Source organism: Vigna unguiculata, chromosome 3, assembly GCF_004118075.2.
Source record: "Vigna unguiculata cultivar IT97K-499-35 chromosome 3, ASM411807v1, whole genome shotgun sequence".
NCBI lineage: Eukaryota > Viridiplantae > Streptophyta > Magnoliopsida > Fabales > Fabaceae > Vigna > Vigna unguiculata.
The window spans coordinates 2,686,628-2,711,602 of record NC_040281.1 but is presented as its reverse complement, the minus strand read 5'-3'; the positions used below and the strand labels follow the sequence as shown (position 1 = coordinate 2,711,602).

At 33.2% G+C, this 24,975-nt stretch overlaps 2 protein-coding genes across 12 annotated transcripts; one reads left to right on the top strand and one right to left on the bottom strand.

The window, feature by feature from the left end:
* Nucleotides 1–1,256: 1,256 nt before the first annotated feature.
* Nucleotides 1,257–4,490, bottom strand: LOC114177096 (calcineurin B-like protein 8). 4 transcript variants are annotated; one of them, XM_028062334.1, is made up of 9 exons: nt 4,374–4,490; nt 3,720–3,873; nt 3,132–3,205; nt 2,927–2,986; nt 2,520–2,628; nt 2,331–2,383; nt 2,127–2,207; nt 1,915–2,027; nt 1,257–1,508 (listed from the first exon to the last, which is right to left on the bottom strand). In XM_028062334.1, exons 2-9 carry the CDS (start codon nt 3,835–3,837, stop codon nt 1,454–1,456), a joined length of 663 nt encoding a protein of 220 aa, XP_027918135.1. In that variant the 5' UTR covers nt 3,838–3,873; nt 4,374–4,490; the 3' UTR covers nt 1,257–1,453. The 4 variants fall into 4 exon arrangements, with proteins under 4 accessions (XP_027918135.1, XP_027918133.1, XP_027918136.1 ...); XM_028062332.1 differs by lacking the exon at nt 4,374–4,490 and adding an exon at nt 4,237–4,361; XM_028062335.1 differs by lacking the exon at nt 4,374–4,490 and adding an exon at nt 4,051–4,180.
* A 3,619-nt stretch (nt 4,491–8,109) lies between these two features.
* Nucleotides 8,110–24,698, top strand: LOC114176821 (uncharacterized protein At4g10930). 8 transcript variants are annotated; one of them, XR_003603052.1, is made up of 18 exons: nt 8,110–8,517; nt 8,775–8,860; nt 10,784–10,874; nt 11,101–11,150; nt 11,418–11,490; nt 13,082–13,191; nt 14,127–14,192; nt 14,570–15,081; nt 15,177–15,257; nt 15,394–15,469; nt 16,960–18,217; nt 18,322–18,396; nt 18,955–20,016; nt 20,165–20,388; nt 21,471–21,620; nt 23,110–23,202; nt 23,310–23,379; nt 24,680–24,698. XR_003603052.1 is itself a non-coding variant. In XM_028061997.1 (15 exons), exons 1-14 carry the CDS (start codon nt 8,449–8,451, stop codon nt 20,378–20,380), a joined length of 3,813 nt encoding a protein of 1,270 aa, XP_027917798.1. In that variant the 5' UTR covers nt 8,110–8,448; the 3' UTR covers nt 20,381–20,388; nt 21,471–22,010. The 8 variants fall into 8 exon arrangements, 4 of the variants coding, with proteins under 4 accessions (XP_027917798.1, XP_027917797.1, XP_027917799.1 ...); XR_003603053.1 differs by lacking the exons at nt 23,110–23,202; nt 23,310–23,379; nt 24,680–24,698 and adding an exon at nt 22,264–22,498; XR_003603051.1 differs by lacking the exons at nt 23,110–23,202; nt 23,310–23,379; nt 24,680–24,698 and adding an exon at nt 22,298–22,341.
* Nucleotides 24,699–24,975: the final 277 nt, after the last annotated feature.

The following is a 24,975-nucleotide window of genomic DNA, read 5'->3' as shown; positions in this document are numbered from 1 at the left end:
AAAATTTATGTTAAATATAAGTTATTACAAGAATTATGAATAATGTTGTCGGAATCTTGAACATTGCAATGCAATGAAGATTCGATGGTAATCAATGGTCCTTCATTAATTCCTAGAATTAAAGTTCTAGTGCTTTAGCAAACACCTTCACATTCACAAAAGCACTTGGCAAAAACATATAGATACTTGCTTTATTATGTCTCATGATCCTCAATTTCAGATTCATTCATTTCGGGTTACTTTTTGCTCCCTAAATATCCCTATTCATTGAACAACACCTTCAACTTGTAAAAGAAAACTTAGGTTTAGCTTTTGTTGTAAGCAAATTAATGTTGTGAAAATTATGGGAATGTGGGATTTGGTGTCCCATGACTTTGAGATCTGCATTAGTACTAATAATGCACTCTAGTAATGAGAAAAGAGGTGAATGAATTTTATTTGACCCAAAATAATTCAACTTTTCCAATATCATGATTCTTCCTCACATGCTCCTTCACCCAAATGTGTTCCTCATGTGTCAATTACTCTTTTTTGAATTTCAACCCACTTAGAACAAACTCTATACAAGTACCCAAACATGTTTTCAATCTATATTAAAATGAAAAAATATCAAAACAATATAAACAAATCAAATATTATTCTAAAATACGTTTAATACACAAAAAAATTTAACGTTATTAGATAAAAAAGTACTATAGTCATTTATTTTTAAAATTTTGAAATCAAAATGTATCAAAATTTATTATGCGAACGAATTTCAATTTTATATTAAAATTCAAAAATTAAAAATATATTTAACCATTTATTAACACATATTTTGGCATAAATTTACCATTTAACCTTCTTTTTATCATTTTATCTGTGTCATAATATACTATAAACTTAATATTTTGAAGGGGGCTTAGGAAATGTGTGTGCCCTTGTTCTTTGAGTGCCAAACAAATCTTCTGAATCCTCAACTATGATGCATTGTCAAGCATGGTCAGCAACTGCTGTTCAATTTCAATTGAATTAAATTGCTATTGAATTGAATCTTAGAAAAAAAAAAGAATTGTATTTAAAAAAAAATAAACTTGTCTTTTTTGAAAATTTAACTAAATTGTTACAGTAATTTAATTTTCAAAACTAAGTGACTAGCCAAGTTTTTACTCTGTACTTTAAATATACTGCATTCTACCAAATCATGATAGTTTTTATTAACAAATTAAACGTAACTCACTAAATTTTTTGTTTTTTTATGAATAATTAAAACAATATCCAAAAATTAGTATAGGGATTTAGATATAGTTGTTTTGTGGCCACACTGAGAGTGTTTCTGGATATCAGTATGAAAGTGTTTCCGAGTGCTATATAATTTTTCTGTCTTTGAAGCAGCCAACACTGGACTGGTTAATGGTGTTTTGAACATATTATACAATGTATTCAGGTAGCAACTGTGTGCTACCTAGTGTAGCTAGTCTTCCATCTCAGAGTGCAAAATAAAGCTGGGAAATGCCAGAGTTATATCCCTGATAAACAGAACCATCCAAGTAAGATTTTGTAAACAGACTTGAAGAATAAAAGAATAAGTGCTAAAGTTTCACTGGCAAGTAATCTGCACAATTTAACAATGAAATTATCAACTTGGTGCAAGTTTGAAAAATAATTATAACTTAAAAGTAAATCGTACTGGTGTGACACAACTTCAATACAAAGAAATCGAGCAAAGGTGGCACAACTATAATACAAATAAGTCGTACCACCAGGATTGGACTCGGTCTAATCAGGGTAAAATTGTTTCACGTTGGTACGATATTTTTGAACTGAAGTTGTGTTAACATTACACGATTTATGTAACTTTTTCAAAACTTGCAAAAGTCATTAATTTGAGTGTAAAATTGTACTAGATTGGAAAAAGGCCGAAAAGAAACTCACTTTAGATAAGGTAGAGTCATGATCTTCAGAAGAGAAGGATTTTTTGTCACATAATCTCTCCACTCTTCATTATCTATCTTACCATCTCCTTTTGAATCAACCTCCAGCATTGTCTAAGTGAAGAAGAAAACAACCAATAAGGGAAAACAATTTGTATAGTGGATTGGGGAAAAAAGAAAAGTTGAAGAGCAGATTTGTGCTCGGTTCACAACCCTGTCCACAATTGCTTCAACAACATCATCGGGAACTGTAACATCTGATTCAGTGAGAGTAGCCAACACCATTTCCTTCAACTTGAGTGCACCATTAACCACAGAAGGGAATGCTCAAATAATAAGAACGAAGCATAAACTATAAAAGTGGTTATAGGTGAAAATGTAAACGAACGAAAGACCACAGAATTCTAGGGTACTCACCTCGTGATGCTCAATGTATCCACTCTGTGTAAGGTCAAACAATCTAAATGCAACTGTCAGAAAGAAAAATTGGCACAATCAAGTCCTGGTCTACTTAACTAGTACAACACTCTGCTCAATTTACATAACCAAAAAAAACATAACAGACAAATAACGTTTGATTTATGTAACAAACAAATGATGTCCTACATTCAATTTTCTTCTCTTCAGAGGCATTTGGATGAAAGATACTGAGTGAGCGAACAAACTCCCCAAAGCTAATTACTCCATCACGCTTGATGTCAAACATATCAAATACCTGCATTTTGCCAACAAAAATCATGACATCAGCATTGATTGATGTCTACTTTCTCATTTCTAGTCAATGTGGGACTTAGACTCACACTTAAATTCCTAACAATATACTGATTAAATTTTAAGATATTTGGTGAAGTAACTTTCTGGTACTATTCACATTTTTTCACACTGTAAGCAACACTAGGCATAACATAATAGTACAATTTGGTGAAGTAACTTTCTGGTACTATTCGCATTTTTTCTTGGATACATGGTGCACTTGACAGGATGTAAGAAAAAAAAAATGTACAAGGACGCACCCTATCTGCAAATAGATTCTGCTTGTTACCATTATCAAAAAGTGCAAGATGGAACTCCTCCTGCAGATAAAAATTTTCAAGAATTTAGCACCTTTAACTTTCGTTATATCGAAATGCTCAGAAAATTATGATGACTATTCAGCAATGTAAAAAGATCGTGGGTAAATGGAATCCTTATTACTAGTACAAGCTAAAATGGAAATACCTTGTGAAGGAAGTCATCATCACTACTTAATTTCTTAAACGTGCAAAGCAAAGCCTCAATCTCATTCACAGTAACTGTCAAAGAATAAAGGACATCTGAGAGTTAAGCTATAAGAAAACACACATGTACACGTTTGGCAAACATAACACATGCTGCCAAAGTTATGTTCTATCATCTACAAGTTTTGGATTTGGAACAAGAATGTTTGTGACAACTTTAGAACTAACACCTCAAATGGAATCCTACATGTGTTGGGTATTTTGAGAGTGGATTACCGGAAAGATACAATACTAATAAGACATGAGTCCAACTGACACATAAGGAATTGACACCACACTCGTAACCCAAAACCTTAAGGTAATGAGTTTATGGGTTTTCATCCTTATATTTAACTTTTTCAGTTTTACTTAACATGGACTTAGACTCACGTTTGGATTATTAACGATATGTTAACTTGGTCTATTGACAAGTGGCATTCCAAAAACAACAACACAAAAGTAATGGCCAGATTGATAATGATAGTGAAGTCATGGTTCATTTCATGAAAAGACCAAGAAATAGCGCGTGAATGAAGTTTTTTCTACTTACAGGATGTTTCCGAAGCAAGAACGGTGGATAGTCCTAGCTTAGTCTTTGGTCTCGTTTTCTTCAAGCAAAAGCAGCTCATAGACATCGACATAGTTTCAGTTAAAGGATTATAGGACATGATTCTGTCAGAGATAGCACTGTTAAACAGATGGCCCTGCCCACATCAAAGAGAAAGATGTTTAAGTTCACGATTAATCTCTAGAAGATTTTGCTAGAGTACCATTATTAAGTCTCTTTCATCCAATTGATGCAAACTCTAGTGGGAGTTTGTGCAATTTAGGAAAGATTTCAAGTTCAAATATTGTTCAGAGCATAAATACTATGACAGGACCTTCACTATCAATGGTTCAGCAAAGATACAATGAAGTCAGAATGTTAGCCAGTATTTCAATTGAATTCCAGAATTAGAAAAATTCTGACTTGTCAATGAATCGAACTTCTTTAATATTACTTTGATTATTGAACACCAATGAATGAATAATCATCCCAAAGAAAGAAAGAAAAAAGTCAACAAAACCAGTAAATCTTTGTTATGACATGATGATCCTGTATTGGTTGTAACCGTCCTCAGATATGGGAGCAAACATCTTTTAGAGATTAAAGAGAGATAAGAATAAAAAACATGGAACATTACATGGCATAAAAACCACTTACAGAAACCAGAAGAAGATGGTTAACCCTTCAAAGGTACAGAGATATTCACAGGTGTGTCTTTAGTTTGTCTTTATTTATTTATGACTATGAATGTATTATCATATTTATAAGTCAATCACTTACACAAAGTCATATATACTCTATAAACTACACTATGAAATATATTAATTCATTTAATATATTTTACTATATCTTCCAACCACTCCTATCTGAAAGTGTCATGTCCATATATAAATATTAATAAACAAGACTAAAACAATGCTTATGTAGTTGAAACAAGACTTATGAAAAAGTATCATTTTTATTTTAAATGTTTTGCTTAAGCATGAGCTTCATCTTAATATTCATCTGCCTAAAAACTACATTCCTCAACATCTTTATGGTGTAAAAGTCAAAGTAGCTACTAAAAAATACTTGAAAATGTTGATTAGAGAAACAAATAAAAAATAATATTAAAGTGTTTGGCCACTGGTGGTGTTAAAGAATGCTTCTTGGTGGCAATAATCCTTACAGTTTAAAATGTCATCAGAAAGAAAAAATATTCTAGAAAATACAAATCAACCCCTTTGTGGTTTGTTATTCTAATAATTGGCATCTGAATGACAAAATAAATAGATGTGTATGTAAAATTCTCACATTATGATATGTGATAAATATCTACTTGTAATAATACTCTGCAGAACTAAGCCAAAATAAAAAATACACTAAAAAATAATATAACATTTTTCAACAAAATGTTAAAGTAAGAAATATCATTAATTATGCTTTAACTAAATCAGAATACTACAGTGCGAGTACAATTTGCCAACAAAAATCATGCAAGGTTATTATCATTAACTAGAGAGGAACAAATTAGTACGCTAAACATTCATTTAAGTTTACATTTTGATCTTGAGCGTTTAATTAAATTTAATTGGGATGCAGACTTATAAAAGATTGATAGTCATATTACAATATGAAATATTATAAATATAATAAATTATATAATTACATTATAAAATAGTATGAGTGTTGAAAATTTGTAAAAAATTGTGAAGAGATGAGAAATATAAAATATATGATAAATACAAGAAATATGTTATAAGAGAAACTTTTTATTTTATTTTATTCATACATATAATAAAATATAAAGTCAAATTACTTTTACAAGATATATTTTTTAAAATAAATCATCAAATTATTGATTTGAGAATTTTTCCTTTTCACATGCGAATTTAGACGACATAGGAACTTCAATAAGTGCATACTTAAGCGAATATTTATTGTACTATGTACTATAAGGTAAGAATGCAACTCTCCTAAAACCATATGAAATGTTCCAAAATGAGGGAAATCCTCCTATAATCATACAAAAATTTTCCAAACAAAAGAAACATGATTATTGGTAATGTGGCTGTTACTGATAGGGATGGCAATGGGGCGGGGCGGGGACGGGTTTCACTATCTCATACCCATTCCCGTAAAAAAAATCATCCCCATCCCCATACCCAAACCCAACGGGTATCAAACTTTTATCTCATCCCCATCCCCACCGGGTAACGGGTATAATCTCGTATCCATACCCGTACCCATTTACTTACTACTTTAATATTAATTTTAACTAATTTTTATAAAATAATAAAAATTACTGTAAAAGAAAACATAATATTATCAAATATTCAATATTAGGAGTATGGTTGTTTCTTTGATATCAAATACTTTGAAATAAATTATAATTGTTTACATTTTAGATTAGAATACCAAATAAAATTTAATGAGAACCAAAACATTTATTAAATTTGCAAACATTAATGAAACCTAGTTGATAAACTTTAAAAATATTTTTTTTTAAAACTATAAAAGGAAAAAATATTTTTAAAAAATAATAAAAGGAAAAAAATATTTAAATTAAAATATATTTTAAATGTTTGTTTACTTCAATTTTTTAAATTATAATGAATCTATAGTTTATACACTAATAAAAGTTATAATACATCACTTGATCAAAATGATGTAAAGAACAAATAATAAACATAATAATAAAATTTTAACATATATCTTGTATCTTTTGAACCACAATATATGTTGGATGGTGGTAAAAAAATATTCATGGCAATTACATAAAATTTTTATATTATAGTAAATAAAAATTATTTATACAATTATATTGAAAAAATTAAAGTATGATTGTAATGAGTTAAAAAATAAAAAATAATTAGATAAAATTTATCAAAATAGTATTCTACATGATGAAAATAAACAAAAAATAAAAATATTAAGAAATTATCAAATGTGTGTCTTATAAACAATTTGGAGACTATTGGAAGGAATCACACAAAAGAAAACAAATATATAATTATGGGTATGATAAGATGAAAAATATCTTAAAGATCTAAGAAAAATTTTCAAATATCAACATATATACTCAATGGTTGATAAAAAAAATGACGCAAAGAACAAATAATAAACATAATAGAATTTTATCATAGATATTGTATCTTTTAAACTCCAATATATGTTGGATAGTGATAAAAAAATATTCATGACAATTACATTAAAATTTTATATTGTAGTAAATAAAAATTATTTATACAATTATAGTGAAAAAATTAAAGTATGATTGTAATGAGTTAGAAAATAAAAAATAATTAGATAAAAATTATCGAAATAGTATTCTACATGATGAAAATAAACAAAAATAAAAATATTGAAAAATTAACAAATGTGTGTCTTATAAACAATCTGGAGACTATTGGAAAAAATTGCACAAAAAAAAACAAATGTATAATTAAGGGTATGATAAGACAAAAAATATCTTAGAGATCTAAGAAGACTTTTCAAATATCAACATATATACTCAATGGTTGAGAAATAACAAAAATTATTTTAACGAAATAAAAGAGTTCTTGAAATGAAATAAAAATTAATAATAATAAGTAAAGATTTTTTTTATATTACCAAGTAAATGAAATGTTTATGCTATTAAACACTTAAATTAAGAGTATTAAACATTCTCATGTGAAAGGAAAATATACAATAAATAAAAATATTAAAAAATAATAGAAATATTCAAATGTTAGACATAATTTTTTTTAATTGACATACATCATTTTAACATAATTACATAAAGATTATGATAAGATGAAAAATATATTGGAGATGCGAATGAGTTTCATGACAAACCAAATATTTAGAAAAAATAAAAAATAAAAAGAATATATATGGTTACTTAATTAATTATAAATATTTTAATAATTTAAACGATAATGGAAATATGGTGGGGACGAGTATTATGGCGGGGATATATTCATTCCCATACCCATACCCAGTCAATGCGGGAATTCTCCGTCAAAACGGGAACGGGTTCGAGTAATACCCACGGAGACGGGTTCGAGTAATACCTACAGAGACGAGTTTATTTGCCATCTCTAGTTACTAAGGACTTTGCTTCTTTACAACCATGACTACATTTTGTATTTAATCATATATCTCTTCACTATAACTTTAAGACGTATTTGATATTTTTGCTTTTGATTTTTATATGATACTTTTATATTAATCTTGAATTAAAGTAATTTATGAGTGTAAACATTAGATTACACGGTCAAACTATTTTATGCAGTTAGTAATGATTGGGGTGCAGGAAGCAAAAGCCTAATCAAAATTATTAATGGCCCATGAGTGAAAAAAAATCCGCTAGGCTGAGAGCGCTAATTGCTCGCTCACGTTGCACACGTGATGTCAAAGACGTCGTCCACAACGTATCGAAAAGTTTTTAATTTTCAACGCGAAACGTTTCGAGCCAGATCGGATGAATTGAACCCGGACTGAGTTACATACCGCGGTTTCTCTTCGCCCGATTCCATTAGTCGATAATTTCACGAGCAATTGATTAATTCATTGATGCTTTAGCACTCTACCATGTTATCGTGTGATTGTTTGTTCTCATCGCATTATTTTTCCTCATACGCTTTCAATTTCCGTGTCTCTATCCTATTGGCGCTTCTTCAAGGTTCTGCAACTTTCACAAATTGAATAGTGCCGAGGTTTGGTTCTAAAGTCTTGTGGCCGTTTCTGTCTTCGAGTTAGCTTATCAATGGAGGCGGATTTTGTGACGAATGATATGCTCGCACTCACACACGATGCTTTTGATGCCAACGATAATGTAAGCTTGTCGATTTTCGCCTTCACTTGTAGTTACTGTATTGTTGGAGGTTTTCGCTTTTTATATGAAGTGTTGCTTAAACCCTCGCTTACGCTTATTTTTGTGGTTTTGATAATTTCAAGTTATCTTACAATTTAATTTCATTTATGTTGTTTGGATGATTCTCATGTTTGCCTAAGATAGAGTCGTGTATAGCAACTGGTTGGTTTCTTATGGTATTTCTTTCACCGGAACACTCGGTATTTCTTAATTAACAGGATGATGTAGCTATTGAAGGGGAAAGATGTGGAATATGTATGGATATGGTTATTGACAGGGGAGTTCTGGATTGCTGTCAGCACTGGTATGTATTTTCTTTACGTACTTCTTAAATGCTTAAATTATATGTTTTCTCTCTTTTAAAAATTGTCGTATCGTAATCTCGTTGGTTTGATAGTGTCAATTTGTTTTATGGATTGTGCCTTGCGCCTTATCTGCAGAGTTTACAGAAGTAGGTTTCACTATTCATTGTGCATGGTGAAGAAATAAGAGTATGACTTATATGGAAAAAATAGTGATTGATGATATGTACTGGTAAAAGTCTAATAGTACATCGCTGTTTGATTCAACTTATTGAGAGCTTTAAACAAAATATTCCTCTGAAATTATCCAAAATATTCATGCTAATGGGTGCAAGTCTTTGTTGGACTGGGTTTTGATTGAATTGTGAAGCTGAATCTAATATTATTCATAATAACATCAAAAGCTTTTTACCGCTTGGTAAACTTTTATGTTAAAGAATGATAAAAGGATAGCTTACAATCTTCTCCTCTAAGAGATGCTCACTCTGCCTTCCTCTTTGATTTTAAGAATTACACTTCCTGCTCTTGGGAGATGAATGTACCACGCTTTGTTTCAATGTAAATGAACTCTTTCGTGGTGGTCACTGCTACACCTGCAACTACGGGGTTGTGCAATTATGTAAAGGCCCAAAGAGGGTTAATAAGGACAGAGTCTTTGAATGGAACCAAGTAGGCTTTTGGAAAAAGGTAGTTCATGAAGTGAAGTCGGCAAAGTAACTTCATTGTTATGCCTAATCATTCTAATGTTTCTTTCTTGGTGTTGTTCCATTGTGTTATGCAACAGAATATCCACATTTCTCTCTATGATTGTGTGGTTCCTTTTTGAGACCTGCGCCTCTTTATATACAACAACAATGCCTTATCCCTTTAGGTGAGATTAGCTATATGGATCATATGGCGTCATTCTAATCACTTAAAGACCACCTTGAGCAATTCCTCAGGTGTCCTTCTTAGCCCCCCTCTCCTCTTCACCGGGTTAAAAGCCACGCAGTCTACTCTTCTCATCAATGCCTCCCTTGGCATTCTTAATACATGGGCAAATCACCTTAATCTACTCTATCAGTCCTACCCAATCACTTGATGAGATCTACCCTAGGACTTAGAGGATCTATCAATTTATAACCAATAACTTACCCAAAAACACACTTGGAGCTCTTGGCCATGGCTTGGAAAAACAAGAAACAAAGAGTAAAGTAAAAGTCAAATAGATAAGGTGAGAAGATGTAAAGAACATGTCACCTTTGGTGACTAAAGGATAAGTCATTGTTGGTTTAATTCTCACGATTCATGAAACCTAACTAATTTGGTTCTGTTCAATAGAATTATGGAATTATATGTCCAGTTCAATTTGATTCAGGCCTAGTTGGGTAAACTGTGTTAAATTGTTAATACTCACTCACCAGAATTGTTTTTGTTTTGCTATGCTTGCTTTTTGCTTTGGTGGAAAGTTATGAATGTGGTACTGTAATATGAGGATTATCATGGGCAACAGTTCCCTCATGAAAGGGATTTCTTAGATCCCCATACCTTCTTTCTGTACTATCTTATAGAATGTATTGTTTTTCTACCTTATCATCTTACTCTTTTTGTGATAATTTTTCTTTAGTGTAAACTTCAGCTTCTTTTCTTCATGTATTATGTATTTGTAATGGTATACTATCTTAGTAAAGACAAAGGCTACTGGTGTATCTTTATCCCCTCCAATTTACTCAGTACAATTTTTCCTTATATTGAAATGTATCATATGACCTTGGGGAAGAAAAATCTTCTGGATGGATGCGCAAGGTTAAAAGGATTGTTTTCATGCCTTTAGGGGAGCATCTATTAGTTTTCACAATAATTTTGTCATGTTGAATTTTTATTCTTTACCTCCACTTACTCCCATTAAATGTCTGAAGTTTTAGCTTGGTTTATTTGATTCACAGGTTCTGCTTTGTATGCATTGACAACTGGGCTACCATCACTAATCTTTGCCCACTTTGCCAGAATGAATTTCAGTTAATCACTTGTGTTCCAGTGAGTGATATAAAATTGCGGAATGCTGCTTTTTCTTCATTGCTTTAGTATAACTCTTCAGGTTACAATTGAATTTGCCCACCTTATTAATTCTCTTCTAGACCGTGTACTTTGTTGCTTTGAGTAATATTATTACGAAAATCTATGTTTTTAATGCATATAATACCTTAAAAATACAATTAAAATTTGGTGTGTGGCTAAACATGCGAAACTCATGATTGTGAAGGTATATGATACCATTGGAAACAACAAAGTTGAAGATGATTCACTCCTCAGGTAAGTTTCCATCCATATGTATCTGATTGACAGCCTTATTTTCATTGTTTGTTTATATCTAGATACATCAAGCCTAGGGTTTTCTGAATTGGATTTCGAGCTGAAAGTCATGAATTTTGCATAATTCTAGCCATGCATCATTATCACTGAATTTTAAGGAAACTCTTAACAGTTCAGCACTAAATTTTGACTAAATAACATGTTTATCATGTTTCTGCTTTAAAAAAAATTATATAATGTTTTCACTGTTTTTCTTCATGATTACAGAGATGATGATGACTGGTCCATCGAAGGGAAGAATAACACACTGCAATTTCCCTCATACTACATTGATGAAAATGTAATTGTTTTCCATATAATATAATTTTAGAATTACGTGCTAGAAATCTTGTCGTCTGGTTAGTTAATATTAATGGCAACCTTGGTTCTAGTTTTTCTTATATAAATGTCACTACTTTATCTAGAGTCATATGTACATATAAATTGTGGCATTTATATTCTTAGCGGTCACTGTGTTTACCTGTGGTTTATTTCAGTATATACATTGGCCTTATAGCTAACTTTAACTACAACAAAAGCCTTTTTCCTACTAGGTTAGATAAGCTACATGTATTACATGACACTGTTCAATGATAAATACACAACAAACACTTGGAGAACTCACCCTCAAAAGCTAGTTATTAAGGGAGGAGAACCAAACGCTTAAATACTCCATCTAGCATTCCATACTACTCACTGTGGGATTTAAGCACCACATAATACCCAAGTTCCTATCACAGCACCACCCCTAAGAGCTGACATTTCAGCAGCTTTCACTCCATCACACTTCACTGAACTTCTTATTGGTTAGAACCGTCCACTGGTAGCAGTGTTTTTCAATATTGGAAGTCAAAACAGGTGATGGCAGAAGCATTGCATACCAAAAAGTAAAACCTCTAGATAAATAAAAAAAACACAGAAATGTAATTCTAATGCAAAAGTAATGGAAGACAATCACGTAATTAATAATAATAAGTCTAGAAATTCAAATAATATTATGAAAGCAACAAAACACTACCAAGTTCAAGACTTTAAAATAACAACAAAATAAGAAAAGTGTCCTAAATTTTAAATTATTTATTTTCTGGTTCTTTCTCAATTCCAACATCAATGTTATCATATCCCTCCTCTTACCCTCCTTTGGAAATAAACTTGTCAAACTTAAGTAATTTTTCAGTTTCTTCATACTCATACTTGGAACTATCAAATTCCAGTTCATCATCTATCCCAAATTGAAAATTCTCTTTGCACCTTCCTCCTGTTGAGGCTGAAGTTGCACCTAGACCTTTCTTGGAAGCATGGGAAGATCAAGTAACAACCACCACTTGATGATTGCCTTTTTTAATGTTTTCTTTTTCTCCTTGTGTAAATTCTTGGCTCCCCAACGCTTATAGGTGCCCAATTAAGAGTGGGATCATCATAAAAACCAAATCATTTCCCTCACTTCATTATCATTATCATTATCATCCACTTGTCCCTCTAATTGCTCGGTGCACTCATCAATAGGATCAATTTCATCTCTAATCTTGCATCTTGGAGCAAGTTGTTGGTTATACATTATGTAATCCGAATCATGCATTTTTTTTTATGGTGAAGCCTATTTCTCTTTTTTGAATGAATCTACATTATGAATAAGTAAAATGCTAATTAGATTCTTCCTACTTTCTACAAAAAAAAAAAAATTAAAATAATAATAATAATGAAATTAGCCATGGACAATAATTATTACCCACTCAAATATGTGCCATTTGCATTCACATCCTGATGAGATACATGTCAAGTTTAAAATACAAGATTTTGCAAGTCTGGCGTTCCATAATTTTCAACAGAACTTGTCCTTTTAAAAAAATTAATGCACAACACTAATCCTCATGTATTTTATCATTTTGTAGGCAGTTATTTGCTTGGATGGCGATGACTGCAAGGTTCGTAATGGGTTGGCTACTGTTGAAGGAGATTCTGATCTTGATACATCAATAGCATGTGATTCTTGTGACATATGGTAACTTCAAATCAACACATTAGGTTAATAAGTTTAAGATATACTGTTTGAAATGAGTTTTTGTTGTTTAAGATGTCATTGAGTAAAATTTTATCAGGTTATTGTCTTATGGAACTATGAAGTTGGGGTTGGATTGGTCAGCTCTGTAATAGCATGTTTGCCTTGGGTTTAAACTTCACCTTTTAAGGTGTTTTGGCAGAAAAAAAGTGTTTCTCTTAGAAAGTGGATTTAGGGCTAACTCAATCCAATAAAATTGGATTATAAGGTGAGGTTTCCGGTCACTTACATACTATAATTTAACTATATCTATAATTGATATGAGATTTCCAGCATATCCTCATGTCCAACACTATTGGGCTTGGTACATGAATAACACGGGCGAGTGACATATTAATGAATCTAGGATAGACTCTAATATCATCTTACAAAATAATTTAAGTTTAACTCAATTTTACAAAATTGACTTTTAAGGTGCAGATTGGTCCCATTTATATACTTGACGTTATCTTTAATCGATGTGACACATGGGTTTTTCTTATAATTTTACTACATATATAGTCTCGGTCTGAAAATTTGAGCAGTTTCTTAGTTTGTCATAATATTTATGGATATGTTCATAATAAACAGTAATAGAAGCTTAGTTAAGCCTAATAGATGAATTAGAAATTTGAGGAAATCAAGGGTGTAGTCAGGCCTGAACTTACATGGTTTATATGTCTGCCTTATCGAAGCATGATCATCAATGATGTACAAGCTAGATAATGATTATAATTATAACTTTTAAAGAGGCGATGAAAATAATTTAGAGAAGAGCTTGTGTAAGTGTTTTTGTCACTCTCTTTAATGGGTAGCTAATGAAATCCATTCATGAATATATTATTACTGAATTTTACAAACTGTACCACATTATTTTTTCTTCAATTGCATTGTGACAGGTATCATGCATTCTGTGTGGGATTTGATACCGAAAGTACATCAGACAGTACATGGTTATGCCCCAGGTAAATTGACTTTACTGGTTATTCTGTTTTATATTTTCGTTCTTCTAATTACTTTTTCTCTTACTTTAATCTCAAAGCTCGATCTGGTTTGTATTTGTTAAGATGCATGTACATGTTGGCTACTAGCTTATAAATAATAATATAGAATTTGATATAATCTAGCTATCATAAATCAGATCGATAGAAAACATAGGTAGATAATTAATAATATAAACAAAAATTAGAAGTTATTTATGATGTGATTAACTATGAAAATAATGTATTTATCCGTTGACAAAATTGAACTATCAAAGAATATCTTTAACAAAACCCCTTGCTGACAGTATTTGATATCTTCTTTCCATCCTTTAGTATTCTAATTCAGGGTTTTGTTTTAGATGTGTAGCAGATTATGTTTCTAAGGGAGCATCTAATTCAATGGAGAGGACAACCGTGGAATGTAATGCAGACAATAGTAACAGTGAATGTCATGCTAAGGATTCCTTTTCAGGAAAAGTGTCTGTCTCTGTTGCTGATACAGGAGAAACAGCTGTTGTTGTCTCGATGGTTGACAGAACAAAATGGGTTCCAGCAACAAGTGAGAAAAGCCTATTGCCTTTAGAAGTTGATGCGGATCCAATGAGTGAATCATGTATTTTAATGTCTGACATAAATGATCAGCAAAGTGGCGAAATGAAGACAATTTCATTACCGATCATGGAAGAAGAACTGGAACTGTCTTTATCAAACAATAGTGATTTAAAGAAAATTGCCAGTGGAACAATGAATGAACCCGGTGGCTTGGATGGAACCAAGTTATTTGATGAGTCCCATACCAAAACTAGTCCATCCAGAATTGAATCTGATATGGGTCTTGATCTTGGTTTGTCAGTGGGCACTTTTTTACCTGGTAAACCATATTATTATATATCAATAGCTTTATTTTGAGCTTGAAAAGTATCTATTGTAATCAGACTGATCGTCATCATCTTAATGTGCTTATAGTTGATAATGCAGAAAAGAGTGAACCAAAAGATCAAGAACCTGGTGTCCCAGGCTTGACTTCTGAAGAATGTTTTTCGAGAGGTACTCAACCATTCTTAGAAATGTGATTTCTTTGTTTCAGTCCAAACTTGGACTGTGGGAAACCATTTATGGATGGTATTTGTGGCATTTAAACCAGTTCTTAAACCATATAATGTTGATAATAAAATATTCTCAGGAGATGAAATTGAAGTCAATGCTTGTAAGGACAATGCCAGAGTGGTTGGTGGAAAGAGAAAGCATGCTGATTACAGGTAATCATTCATTTAAACTTGTATCATATGAAATGAGTTGTGTTCCTTGGTCATTGTACTGGAGAGAGGCAGAGACAGGATGTAAAAATGCTGTAGGAGAAAGCACACTTTGCCATAGTCCTCCTGTGTGTAGTGTTGCTGTATTACTCCAACATGGACAGTGAACCAAACACTGACACAGACATTTCATATCACATACACGAGCAACATAAGAGATCTAAAATAAATAAAAAAATGTCTGTATATTCTTGTATATGCAGCTTTCTATGAGAGTAAGTCACAAAAGCATACTAAGAGACATTATTTTTTAATACTTAATATTACATTTTGAAGTAACATTTTCGGAATGTTAAAGAAATATATTTTTTTATATACTAGTTTCCTTAAAATGCCCATCCATAAAGGTGTCAGATTAAGTGCGGGTCAATAAAATCTTTGGCAAACATTGAATGAGTAGCATCTGACATGTGGCATATTGTAGTTGGTATGGGAAATGTGTTTTGCACTCTTATAACGCCTCAAGAAAGGTGTCCCTATTTTGATAGGTTATTCTAGAAGGATGTGTTAAGGATATAACTCTGTTTAGTTGTCAGTCTATCATCTTGTAATCAACTCCTAATTAATGGAATCAGTCACCCAGAATCAAGCTTCCGGTTAAGCACCATTGATTTAGGAATTGATGCTTCCTTTTAGCCATTAAGATTTTCGTTAATGCTCACTTATTTTCTAAACAGATACCAATATTAACTACTTCCAGTTTCTCACTACTCCTTGCTTTTGGGGGTGAGTGAATGGTTACAAATGGCCTGGTTGTTTGGTTACACATCTTCTGGTGTCTGGATAATATGATTCCACTAAAGCAGCTATGCTATGTGGTTGTAAGGCCATTTAGAGCCCCCCTCCTCTCCCCCATCTTGTGAAGGAACACTTTAGATCTTTGATGGTATTTGGGGGACCTAATGGGGTAACAGATTGTCATGGTAACAGACATCATGCCATAAATATTAGAAAGGACTGATCCTAAGCTGTAAAAGCTAGCTTTGGAGTGGAGGATTGCTCAAATCTTACAAGGACTATTTTCTTTATATTCGGAGCTAATGTGGGACTTATTAACAATATAGATAGAAAGTTGTATATTATTCTAAAACCTGTGTTAGGGGCTGCTAATGATGCTCACTTCACCTTTGGAAGTATGTAGTCGATGAAAAAAATGTCATCATAAAAGTGGTGCTGCTGGTTGCAAACCCATTAATGAACCAGAACACTTTGAATCTTGATGAATTCTTATATTCACAAACCAGAAGAAACAGGAGCAGTTGCCTAGATAATTTTCATACTCATGTAGTATTAAAACTGCCTTAGTTGTCTATGATCTTTAAATGCATATTCTGTTGAAATAAAGGTTTTAATTGTTTTATGCTCACCACATGAGTAGTTCAAACCTTGACCCTTTTTCTCTTTTTCCCTTGATTTTGCCCTTGATGTGACAGTAATGGGCAAGTTCATATAAAGGCTGAGGATGGAGATGCCAAGCCTGAACTTCCTGAGGAAGTTGTGCCAAAGAAAAGTAAAGCTACTGACAGCCAAATGAGTAACACTGATGACACAGCCAATGATCATCTTTCAGAAAACGGTCCGAAGCACCCTGCTTTAAACGATTCTCCGACAAAGGCAACTGTTACACCAGATATAATGAATATAGTTAAAGGGACAGTCCGAAGGCTTTCCAAGGGACATACTAGTACTAATGCTTGTGACCAGTCATCTGAAAACAAAGGAAATATGGCTGGGTTGAGGGTTAAAAAGATCATGAAGAGAAATTCTGAGGATAGAGAATCATCCTTGTTAGTTCAAAATCTAAGGAAGGAAATTAGAGAAGCTGTCCGTAACAAATCCTCTATAAACTTCGAGGATAACCATTTTGATCCCAAGCTTCTTGAAGCATTTAGGACTGCTATAACAGGGCCTAAAACTGAACTTGTAAACAAGTTATCCCCTGCAGCTATAAAGGCAAAGAAGTCAATGTTGCAGAAAGGCAAAGTGCGTGAAAATTTAACAAAGAAAATTTTTGGGAATTCCAATGGAAGAAGAAAGCGTGCATGGGATAGGGACTGTGAAATTGAGTTCTGGAAATATCGTTGCATGAGAGCTACGAAGCCTGAAAAGATTGAAACATTAAAATCAGTTCTTGATTTACTAAGAAAAGGTTCGGATGGTACAGAATCAAAGCAAGCTTCTGAATGTCAAACCAAGGATCCTATACTTTCTAGGTTGTATTTAGCGGATACATCTGTTTTCCCCCGCAAAGAGGATGTAAAACCTCTCTCTGTCCTTAAAACTGTGGCTAACTCTGAGCAAACCAAACAAAACAATCCATCAGAGAAAGTACCAAATCCATCCGGTAACAATACTATTAAAGCAACAGATGTAAACAATCTCTTATCAAAGATGAGTTTTGTGTCATCTGAAAAAAACGTAGACAAGAAGATTGTACATGGCCCAGTTGGCGATAATTCAACTTCTGGTAAAATACGTTTAAACAATTACTCAGAAAGGACGCCAGTCTCGTCAGTTGGTTCGAAAACTGGCACCAAGGAGTTAGGCCAAAAATCTGGTTGCATGAAGAATGATAAAAAGAAATGGGCCTTGGAGGTCCTTGCGAGGAAAACAGCTACAACCAGCGGGGGAAACACAGCAAATGGAAATCAGGAAGACAATGCAGTTTTTAAAGGAAATTATCCTTTACTTGTATGTAAATGATCTTATCTGACTAGTTTTTATCTGCAATTGCTTTATTTACCTTTGATATTTTATGGCTGTTAACTGTTACTTCTTTCTGTTATTGTGAGTAGGCCCAACTGCCAAGTGATATGAGACCGGTATTGGCACCTTCTCGACATAATAAAATTCCTATATCAGTTAGGCAGGTATGCAGTACCTTGCGTTTCCACCATTTGAAGTTACACACGTTAGATTGATACATTTTTAATGAAGGAACAGATTACTAATGACATTGGGATCAGAAAATATGTTCCAATTCTTTAGGAGGGTCATTCTTGTTTCCTCACTGTAGAACTACAATTTATTATTTGGTTTATCTTGTGTTTTCAAATGTTAAACAAAACATCTGATTGCCAGTGGTTTTCCCATATATCCCATCCTTCTTTCTTTTTATCCCTGTTCCTTTGCTTAACATCACGTTATGAGCCATATAATATAACCCGAAGTTTCCCACCCGAGAAAGTGATAGAATCTTAAACTTTTTTAGTTGCTAGATTTTAGTGTTGGAATTAAAACTGGTGCATACCAATACAAATTTGGAATAATTTATTCTTGTTCCCCTTTTGGCATGTTAATGGAGTTGAATCTTATTTAAGTAATGGCGCAGGACTATTTCCAAATGATCAATTCAAGCTGCTTTATTTGTGTATTATACAACTCTGATAGTTAGATTTCTTCTCTCTTAAACTTCGTTCTTTGTGCAGACGCAGCTTTACCGCCTAACCGAGCGCTTATTGAGGAACACAAATCTGTCCGTGATCCGCAGGACTGGCATTACAGAATTAGCTGTTGCAGATGCAATTAATATTGAAAAAGAGGTTGCTGACAGATCAAATAGCAAGCTTGTGTATTTGAACCTTTGTTCACAGGAGCTCTTGCATCGCACAAATAACACAAAATCTGATGTAGCCACAGATACAACTCCAACAGCCTCATCAGCAATGCTTACTGATCAACAATCGGAAATAAATACGGAAGATCTTTCAACTGACCCTGCAGTTGAAACGGCCTTGAAAAATGCTGGTCTGCTGTCTGACTCCCCACCTAGCAGTCCACATGAGAACATAGAAACATGTAATGGTGACATGTCGGGGCCCGATAATATACTTGAACTGGATTCGAATCCTGATCTGGATATTTATGGTGATTTTGAGTATGATTTAGGAGACGAAGATTATATTGGTGCTAGTGTTACACAGGTTTCAAAACCAAAACAAGAGCAAAATGAGTCAAAAGTGAAACTTGTTTTCTCCACCACGAACTTGAAAAAGTCAGATATCGCTTTGGATTGTGCTGACTGTGAGGGACCTGAAAGAAATGAAGTGCCAGGAGAGGCCTCCTGCTCGCCGAATTGTCACAATGATGCAGATCATAGGGATAGGGCTTCTGTTTCTTCAGAGCTCCTACCCTCTGAGAGTGCTATTGAGCCACTTGACAAAGAATTTGAAGAATTATTATACGGCCCAGACAAAGAACCCCTCATAAAAAAATTTCCAGCTGGTGAATCAATATCATTACATGGAGATGGCAAGACAGAAACTCTAAGCGTGGCCAATGACTACCATATTGATAAACAGCATGCTTTGGATAATAAAGTAAAAGCTTCAGAACAGGGGAATGAGAATCTCACAGAAAAAGTTTATGATACTACCATCACCGACCAGTCTTCCAATATATCTGAAGCCGGTGAAAGTTTCCAACGGAAGGAAGAGAAATCTGATGTCACTGCTAAGCAGATTGACTCTGTAAATCATATAACTAAAAAGGTATTGTAAAATTAATTTTTTAATATAACTTATTTCTCTAGTTTTTCTTAAAAAGTAATGCAATGTGCCTATCATTTATGTTTTCTTCCATTTTTATATTTACCTTCATGATTTTCATATTTCTGTAATAATGCTGGAATTTGTACAGGTAGAAGCTTACATCAAGGAGCACATCAGACCACTGTGCAAGAGTGGAGTAATCACGGCTGACCAATACAGGTGGGCTGTTGCAAAAACAACTGAGAAGGTAATGAAGTATCATTGCAAAGCAAAGAATGCGAATTTTCTCATAAAGGAAGGTGAGAAAGTAAAGAAACTTGCAGAGCAGTATGCCGAAGCAGCCCAACAGAACAAAAAAAATTGATTCATACGGTATCATTTCATCCTCAACTAGTTTTTTCTTTAGTTTTTGCCCGTTATCAGCCTTTGTTTTATTATGGTGCTATACTTGCTTATTATGAAACTTGCTTTATGGAGCAGCAGCAATTATACGTCAGATTTAGTCTTCACCTTGTCAAATATGTGAATTGAGCACACGGATGAAATTGATTTTAAAAACATAATTTTGTTAAAATTGATTTTGACATAAAGTGATATATGATGATTTTTTTTAATCTAAATTTACAATATTTTGTTTAACACACTTATTTAAAATTACTTTAATTCAAAGTTTAATTTGAATTAAAATCAATTCTTCAACGTGGGATTGAAAATACTAATAATTTCATAAAATTGTATGAATTGGTATTTTAACCTAATTTAGAATATTATAACATGAATCTTAACACATTTTTAGTTGGATATTCTGAACTAAGAATCTGAGTTACAGAGTACATTTTCAAATATTAACGTTTGATTTGATTACTAATTGGGAATTCGGTTCCACTCCATTGTATTATATCTGCTTCTGCACCATTTTCGTATAACAGTGACTACCCACTCCATCGAGTTTCCATACCTAAGAATTTCACATTTGCTCTTTTCTTACGTAAAGTCAATTATTAGAATGTAATTATTTTTTTAAAATTTTATCTTTAAGTAATTTAAATATGACGCAGTACGTAAAATTGGTAGATACAACATAGCTATAATATAGTTATAAAAATTTAAATGTAATATATCTTGAATTAGTTTAAAACTTGACATAATATAAAAAAATTCATAAATTAATTATAACTAATAATAATAATCAGTTACTGAAATATAGTTGATTATTGCTATATTTTTTCAAATATGATGTAACTATGTACTACGTTTATTTTAGTGCACAGGAGTGAGTTTCTTCATTTGGAACTCTTAAAATTATCGTATAGTTGTGTGGGTCTTACGCAGACATGACATTAATCTTCTGTAATTATTTACTCTATGCTCAAAAGCTATTAGAATGTGGCTAATGTTTCGGGCATGAAAAGATAGATAACATTCATCTTTTTCAATTATTTTAATATATACAGGTCAAAGCTTACAAATGATCAAAACATAGAGTACATTCGCCAATCCAGGGAGTACATTCGTCGATAAGATGAACCCATAGGCGCAAAGATGTAGATCTGAACGGAAAGTTATAAAGGTTGCAATACAATTGAAACGGAGGAAGAACAAAGGTACGACATAAATCCAAAGAATATGAGAACGGTTTGCCTTTAAATCATAATGAGAGGTTTCTTATTGTCATATAACAGCAATACAGTATGTCTGGATTGTCGTACTTGTTTATGGACGTTAAAAGAGATGTGGGTCAACGTGTAATCAGTGAGTTGGATTTTGATTCTCACCGCCATGGATTCTCAGAGAAGTCAAAACACACCTCCATTGGGTTTCGTTTGAGAAATTCCATGTTGAGTACTTGATTAAGTTTTCGAATTATTCGATCTGTAAATCCTAAACCCTAGATACATTACGACTAATTAGAACTCAAAAATAGGTCTCATGTTCCAACTAGAGTAATCCAGAGTTTTTATGGATTATATTATCTAAAAAGTGTTCTGAGTAAACAATTCGTATTTAGAATGGAATAGATTCTGAATTGCTAATACAAAATAATACATTAGAAAAATTTTAGATTTAGTAATCTTGAATAATATTTTTTACGTTTTAAATTGGAAAATTTGTAAGTCATGTTTTGGACACATAATGCCCAATTGTAATTACGAATTTTTAGATTCTGCAATTTGAATGCTTTTTTTATTCACTTTTGGATTGATTAATTTAACAGTTTTTTTTTTTCTCTATATGCATATTTGGAAGTATGTTAAATCCCCACAATGTGGTATTCTTGCAGCTGCATGACCTCGTCAGAAGTAGCTGTGGATTGTCATTCGAAAGTGAAAATATATATCCAGGATTGTCATATCTGAAATTTGTAATTCCATTTCTAAAATGGATTTTCCGGAAATGACTTATGTATTTTTCCAATTTCAAATTTTAAAAAACAACTCTAAGTTGTTAAAATTATTCTTATGAAATGTTTTTCTATCTTGTGCAAATTCAAATTTATAAGTTGAAATATCTATAGATTTTATTTGAATCATATATTTCTATAATTTCAAGAAGTTATTAATTTGTATTAGATTTGAAATTTTCGTAATTGAATTGTTTTTGTTTCACAAATATTTGTTTAGATAAAGTAGTTAAAACATTATATATTTTCCTAGTGAAAAGACACATGTGTATTATTTTTTTCATCATAACAAAATGTGGTAAATTTATTATAATTATTTATCTTAAAATAACTTTAATTGTAATTTTATAATTTCTTAATTTTACATAATATTAGAATTAACATGTCATGTTAGAGAATCAGTTTGTCTCAATTTACTTTTTACAACGTGAATTTACGTTACATTCACATTCATACAAATAATGCAACCATTAACCAATGTGGTAAAACTAACCCTTTCACTCCAATTTTTATATATTTTTTTAAATCAAATTGACAAATTGTGTATTTATAGTTTGTAAGGTCCCTTTAAAAATCTTTTAATTCTTTTTTGCTCTAAAAATAGTGGGCTGCCCTTGTAAGTGGGTCTAAGGCCGGTCTAACAGATAAGGTCCCCAAGTCTGCCTTAAATCTAACATTTTTCTCATTCTCAGAAACTGTCCCTAATCCTAAAGAGTTGCAGCCGCACTTCTGCTAGGGTTTACGTCTTCATCGTTCCAAGTTCGATCAAGTTGTTCTCACTCCACGTAAGTTATCTTTCAGCTCACACTTCTTCTCCATGAGTGCCTATTCGTTTTACAGTAGGGTTTCACCGTGAGCTTAGTTCCTAACTCTGTTCCATTGTCTTGTTCAGCTCGCAAGTCCCCTCCTTGAGCTGTCGTGCTCCGTTGGTCAGAGTCGAGGCACCTTCTAGCTACTTCCAGGTAAGGGAAGCTAGACCCTCTTCGTTTGGTGTATTTTGTCTTGTATCGTTGTGGTTTGTGGATTCCTTGAGATTGTGTATTGCTATGGGTGGTTGAACTGGCTGGAAATCTTTGTTGGGTGTGTGTATGCGTTGTGCAGGTGCGAACAGTGGCGGACACTGATAGTCTCGCTCAGGCGAGATGTGCAGGGGCTCGCCCAGGGTTTCTTGCGCGAGTGGTTGCCCAGGCGACCAGAGTGTGATTTTGAGCGAGCAGACAACTCGCCCAGGCGAGAGGGGTCTCGCCTAAGCGAGATCCCATGTTGTTCCTGTTCCTGTTTTGTGCCCTCGCCTAGGCAGAGGGGAAACTCGCCTGAGCGAGGTGCTGGGCGAGACAGTGTTGTGTTTGGACGATTGCTTATTTCTGAATGATCTATTTTTGGTTGGGCATTAATGTTATGATGAGGGACATGTATATAATGGAGTGTGATGCATACATATCATGATTCATGAATTATAAATGATGGGTTTGGTATATGAGTATTGGCATGTGAACTAAATGAGTTTGGTGTTGTTAAAGTGACATGATAATGAGATGAGTTGGATTCTATGTACGTGGATGGATTTTGATGAGTTGGAATGGGTTGGATCTGGAAATGTGAAAGGTAACGGCTTTAAAGGTTGATATAATGAGGGTATCTTTGCATGGTGAATATTGTTTGATTGTATGATCGTATCTGGCCTGTGTCAATGCATAAATCCTTGGGGTCTCTAGGTGAGACTTTCAGGTTCACGCTTCAGTGGTCGAGACGTAATTCCATGGTCCCTGTTAGTGGGTGTTCATGGTGGTGCCCCATCTGTATAGTTAGGTAAGGATTCAATGTGAGGTTGCATCCTGACACTCTGAGGAGTCAGTTAGTCTCACCTAGAGCGGACTGACTCCTGTGGTAAGAGTAGCAAGAGGTCCGAAATTCATTAAGGGCTAACATTGTGGTGAGGGAAATTTGATTCATTGTAACACTTGTAACACATAGCTCGGGGCTGAGCAGCTCGGGGGTGAGCAGAGGTATCCACCACAAGTGCAAGCATCCGCTGAATTCGACCAGGCTATACGTATCCGGATGAGTCGAGTCGAGTCGTAGTGTATTGAATGAAGAGTCATAACATGCTTGGTTGCTGTATGGATATGGGATTGTGGAAATATAATTGACTGTATGATGAACATGTTATTGGCTCTAGCTTACCCTTTCTGTTATTTGTTGTATGTTCTGTGGTGTGGCTTTTTCTTTTGCGATGATCATCAATTTGATTGATGGGAGCAGATGGGCAAGGTTCTCGTGGCCAACAAGGGAATGGTGATTTCGCTGCTTAGCCATCTGAGCTGAAGTTATTTTCTTCATGTTTTCTTTAGGGCTATGGCCCATGTATTGCTTTATGCATTTCTATTCTACACTCTTTGTTAGACTTGTATCTGGTTTCCGTTGGCATCATGGTGTGCCCAGGTTGTAGGGGTTGGGTTAAGGATCCCAAGACTACGCTACTGTACTATCGTTTGTGTGACGTTTCCTTTAATTTCGTTTAATAATTAAATGGGACGTTACATAGTTTACCTGAGCTA